The sequence below is a fragment of the Diadema antillarum genome, unplaced genomic scaffold (genome assembly GCF_040938485.1).
Source record: "Diadema antillarum isolate AM-2024a unplaced genomic scaffold, OU_Dant_1.0 seq00001249_RagTag, whole genome shotgun sequence".
NCBI lineage: Eukaryota > Metazoa > Echinodermata > Echinoidea > Diadematoida > Diadematidae > Diadema > Diadema antillarum.
The window spans coordinates 815,224-821,223 of NW_027272035.1; the positions used below are offsets into that span (position 1 = coordinate 815,224).

Genomic DNA, 6,000 nt, shown 5'->3' on the forward strand with positions numbered 1-6,000 from the left:
TTATTGCAATGTTATGACTGAATGTTTATCAATTATTTTGTATGATCCGTTTGTATGGAGTAATGCAGGCCTATACAATTTACTCATGTGGTATAATGATGATAAGCTATTGATTGCATCGTGACACTAGCAGCAGCTTTGTAGATAAGAAGATACAGGTGCAGGGTACTGTTTGATGTATAGTATGGGTATGTCGTTCTTATAGTATTTACACTGTTTCAGGTTTCTTTGTGCGTCGTCGTAAAAACGAGTGCATATTATTTTTTTTTAAAGGATAATCAAAATCTTGAAATTAGACTAAAAAGCACCGAGCTGTGAAACTTCTTCCATACGTCATTATAGATATCTTGGCAGGGCAATCAGTTCCACCTTTTTCTTACGTGAAGGTCTGTTCGAACCCAGTCACATGCGATACGATAATGACCGGCCGAACGATCGAGCTGGGGAGCCCTCTCTTGCTGAGATGACGACTAAAGCTATCGAGATCCTGCAGAAAGACGAAAACGGCTTCTTTCTCCTCGTCGAAGGTTTGTCTATACCTGTTTGCATTCAAGCAGCCATTTTCCCCCTGATCAAAATCTGCTCGATTTCGCTCTATTTATTCATTATCTATCTATCTATCTATCTATCTATCTATCTATCTATCTATCTATTTATTCATTTATTTATTTATTCATTCATTCAATCATTTATTTATTTATTTATTTATTTATTTATTTATTTATTTATTTATTCATTTATTTATTTATTTATTTATTTATTTATTTATTTATTTATTTATTTATTCATTCATTCATTCATTCATTCATTCATTCATTCATTCATTTATTTATCTATTCATTCATTAATTTTTACAAGTAAGCTCTTTGATGGCTCATAATCTTGATTGAGCTAGGCTCTCACCCCTGCGATATCTCTGCAAAGATCAAATCTAATTAAGTGAACGGTTATGTGCGGTAGACGTATTAAAGGATGTAAATGGTCAATGAGAGGAGACCAACACAAAAAGGCAGTAAGATCTAAGATGGGGTGCCGAGCGCAAAAAATCACAGATGGCTTTTCTGCCATGATTTCTTCCCATCGCAGCATTCATCTTCGTTTGTTACCACTGCTAACGAAAGTATATTCTGAAGTATAAAAACAATAGATAACTTGCAGCGAAGATACAAACAACTTGACAAAATGTTGATGCACCAATGGGCAATATAAAAATCATACTTACAACCTGTGTCAACTATATAGCAATTATGCTTTTATCAAACTATTTGTGTGTATGCATGTGTATTGATTATGTTCAACAAAAACCTCTTTGTCTTTGTAAATTTAGGTTCTTGAATGTAAAGGAAAATGGGGAAAGAGTCGTGTGGAGATTCACAAAAGACGAGAATATTTGTGATTTACCGGCGTGTCAAAAACATTCCATTTCCTTAAAACAAAAAAGCAACAAAAACAAGACAAAACAAGGGACCCTACATTTCTAAAATGAAATCACTTGTTTCTATGAAAGTGTGCAACAAGTATATGGGTCAAATTGATGTCACATTGTTTCCACAAACATCATCATCACGTACTAGTAGCTAATGTCGTGCATTGTCCTTGCCTCAGCTGCACGCATCGACCACGCCCATCACGACACCGTAGCAAAGGACGCCCTCTCCGATACCGTCGCGTTAGATGCTGCTGTTGCTGCCGCCATCGACCTGACGAGCACCGAGGACACCCTGATCATCGTGACTGCAGACCACGGCCACACCTTTTCTTTCGGGGGATATCCGACCAGAGGAAATCCTATTCTCGGTGAGGCATTTTTATCACTCCCAGCTTCCATTTTCTTTATCTTATCCTACACTGGTAAACAAAGACTTGGGTAAATCATAAAAAAAAAAAATAGGACCTACATAATCAAACCTCATCTTATTGGTACGATATCATCCGATTTTTTTTTCATGAATTTCATCTCCTTCATGTTTTTTCTCTCTTGTCTGGCAATAAATGCATAGGATTTGATGATTACTGGAATGGGACGGATGGATTGCCGTACCTCACCCTCAGCTACGCCAACGGACCAGGGGCAGAGAAGGTTGTAGAAAGCTACAACCGGACGGGCAAACGACCGAACCATCTTGATACAGACACTTGTAAGTGCAAGGCTGGGTTGTGGTCTCAGGCGACCAACTAATAATTGTGCTTATCCACACCATTATGAACTTCACTTTGGGTCCTATGTATCAACTGATTTCAAATCAATTGTGCTTTTATTTCCATCTACCCTGTAACAAAAGTTCATACAAATACGGAGTATGCATCTAATAAATCATTATTAACAAGTTGTAAGAAAATGATACAAACCCCTCCTATAACAAAAACCTTTTTCTTTTCAATCTTTCCTATATTTGACAAAATGTTTTCTGAAAATTTCACATAAGGGTTTGACTGTTATAAAATTTTTCCTCGTTGACGAAACCATGAAAAACATTTTGGTTTTTTTTTTTACACTTATTATATCAAGCTTATCAGGCACTGCGGCTGTCCACCTTTCAATGAACTTTGTGTGGACGTCGTTAACCTTGTAAACGTCTATTCGAGCCGACCCAATTAATCTTTACTAATTCAGTCATTAGCATTTTAACTACCTTTTACCAATGTATAACAACTTACAATACGTTGTATCGACATTAGAATTTTACTTATATTAAGCATGTTAAAGGACAAGTCCACCTTCATATACATAAGGATTGAGAGAATGGAGCAATATAAGTAGAACATATCAATGAAAGTTTGAGGAAAATTGGACAATCCATTTAAAAGTTACGAATATTTTAAGTATCTGCGCAGTCACTGCTGGACGAGAAGACTACTACAGTGTATGATGTCACATGCGTACAACTATATAAGGAAAATAAAAAGAGAATTTCACAAAACTTTACTTTTTGAATAAAATGCACATTTCTTCGACTTGCTACTGACGTATGTTAAGGGTAATATTATTCCCCCCGACGTCTGAAAGAGAGAAGTGGAGTATTCTTTTGTTATGCGAGAAAAATTGAAATATGTTGAATTTTCTTATTTTTTTTTATATCGTTGTACCCATGTGACATCACAAGCTATAGTAGTCTTTTCATCCAGCCGTGACTGAGCAGAAACTTCAAAAATTCATAGCTTTTTAACGGATTGCCCGATTTTGCTCAGACTCTCACTGATGTATTCTACTAATATTGCTGCATTCACTCAACCCACATGTCTATGAAGGTGAACTTGTCCTTTAAGCTTACTAGCGCAAGGTTTACGATTTACCCTTTTCGGAGGTATATCTAGTAGCTTAACACCTGACGCATGGTATGGTTTCTTTCGTCCCTACATCACACACATCTTCTTCATTTGATAAGCGCGCTTACATCTTTTCAACGGGGTCATCCCACGAGACCGACACCCACGAGTCATACAGCCCACGAGTTCGACATTGAAAACAGGTCCATGAGTCATGCAGCTCACGAATCATACAGCCCATGAATTCGACACTAGGCAAATAAAGCCCATGAGTTCGACACTAGGTAAAAACAGCCCACGAGATCGACAGATAAAACACGGGTCTTAATGTGTCGGGCTCGTGGGCCTTGTTACTTTGGTGTCGAACTAATGGGCTGTATGACTTGTGATCTGTACAACTCGTGGGCTGTATGACTCATAGGCTGTATGACTCATAGGAGTCGGTCTGGTGACGTGCACCCCTTTCAACACACCTTACAACCCGGGCTTGCAACCTTACAACCTTACAATCTTACCTCTTCTTGACAACGCATTTCTGGTCAGCAACAATTTTCTCATCTGCCCATCAATACCAGTGTCGGTGATTCGGTTTTAAAAATCCCCTTTGAATTTCGATTCAATTCAATTCAATTCAATTCAATTCAATTCAATTCAATTCAATTCAATTCAATTCAATTCAATTCAGTTCGATTCAGCTCAATTTAATTCAGTTCATTCAATTATACTTTGCTTCCATCAAATGAGAAGGAAGCAAAAGTGATACACAATACAAAGTATCACATACAGAGTAGTAATATCTAGCCATCTTCTCAGATGGAAAAATGAACAAACAAACAAACAAACAAATGCTGATCTTTTCAGATTATATTGTTAGACAATATGAAAGAAGTTCAAGCTATAAAATGTGATACAAAATGTGTGTATCAATAGTTACTCTACATTATTCATACTGTCGGAGTTGTCTATTGGTCTATCGAAAAGTATATAATGAAGTTAACCTTATCTCTTCATAGACCATTCATTACTCTCTATCTAGCAATAGAGCAAACCATTTGCAGACATTTTGTATAATAATATAAAAAAATAATATAAAATATTTATTTAGCGCTTAATACAACATGTTTCTAAGCGCTTTACAATGCTAAACAACCAAACATACAAATCAGCTTAGAATAACAAATAATTTACTACAAATGCATACAGGGCCTACATAATCATTAATTCTGCTCTAAAAATAAATGAGTCTTAAGTTTCTTTTTGAAGATGTCAACGGAGGTGGAGGTCTGAATGTGATTAGGGAGAGTGTTCCAAAGAAGGGGGGCACAAACGGAAAAAGCACGGTCACCATAACGATTGTGGGTGCGAGGGCCAAGTTTAAGTTGGGTTGCAGATGATGATCTTAGGTTAATGTGTGTATCCGGTCTGGGTTTCGATGAGATCAGGTCAGTTAGATATATAGGTGAACGGTATAAAGTCAATACAAGTGTCTAACTTTAAAAAAAAGACAACCGCGGCAATAAATAGATAGATGGATAGATAGACAGACAGACAGATAGATAGATAGATAGATAGATAGATAGATAGATAGATAGATCAATAAATAAACAAATGAATATAAAAAAATACCATTAGATTTCGCCCCGGCTCCTCCGCGGACTAAAACCCAAATGAACAAATACTAATCATTGGTTTGACACGAATATATCCGGTGATAAAGCAGACAAAGCCTGATGGAAAGTCAGCATGTCATATACAAAAGCTCACTATATAATCAACAGTTGGCGGAAATCCAGTAACTATATATAAACGTCAATCACTTTCATACCTCTGATACAATTCCTCACGGTTTCACCGGTCTTCCTGTAAACTTGAAAGTCACCCTGGGCGTTGTTCACTATCGATAATATAGCTGACTCTTTTTTTTTCATAATATCACAGACAAATTTTGTCTGGTGATAACAATATCTATTTTATTTCGATTGCTTTGTTTTATTTTGTTTTTGGATGTCTTAGCCATTCCAAAACCGATTTTCATCAAATAAACTTTGAATTCCTCTTAGAATGGTATGCTCTGTACTATTTCATTAGTGGTTTCCTGGTAGCTCGCAAAAGGTTAAAAGCCCAATCCTCATCTCCACCAATAGTATACACAATTCCTTTGATTTCATTCATAATGTGCTTCGTGTTACTCCAGACGCAGATGGTTTCATGCAGGATGCGATCGCCCCCTTGTCCGAAGAGACCCACGGCGGCCAAGATGTCAGCGTTCACGCAAGCGGCCCCTGGTCACATCTCTTCTGTGGTGTCCGAGAACAAAACTACATCGCCCATGCGGTCCGCTTCGCTGCTTGTTACGGCGACAGGGTCGACAACGCGTGCACAAGGGACTCGAATGATGCCAATACGAGTAGCCCACTTTCAATCAAACTGATCTGTCTCGCTGTGATTACTGCAATCGCTGGCCATGTTATCAATCGTTAGTTTTCTGAAGACTACTGTGTCTTCCACAGGCACGCATGAGATTAAAAAAAAATGGAAATAACTGTATGATGGATTGTAGACTAATGCTTTTGGAGTAACATTGAGATTTTCTCTCCTTTTTTAAGCAACTTCATTCGCTAACTGAAAATGTAGTAAGTCTTTAATTGAATATCTTTCAAAATAGCACGAACATCAGTTCGAAAGTTAAAGGGATGGATAGTATTGGTTGTGGTGAGGATTCGGCCTTTAACT

The 6,000-nt window shown here is 37.3% G+C and overlaps 1 protein-coding gene across 1 annotated transcript in view; it reads left to right on the plus strand.

Moving 5' to 3' along the window:
* Positions 1-5,748, plus strand: part of LOC139745280 (alkaline phosphatase-like) — a 28,196-nt gene extending 22,448 nt beyond the window's left edge. The window contains exons 6-9 of the mRNA XM_071655680.1: positions 387-527; positions 1,606-1,797; positions 2,001-2,138; positions 5,462-5,748. Of these exons, the coding sequence (XP_071511781.1) occupies positions 387-527; positions 1,606-1,797; positions 2,001-2,138; positions 5,462-5,748 (758 nt within the window). The remainder of the gene's footprint in view (positions 1-386; positions 528-1,605; positions 1,798-2,000; positions 2,139-5,461) is intronic.
* The last annotated feature ends 252 nt before the right edge of the window (positions 5,749-6,000 follow it).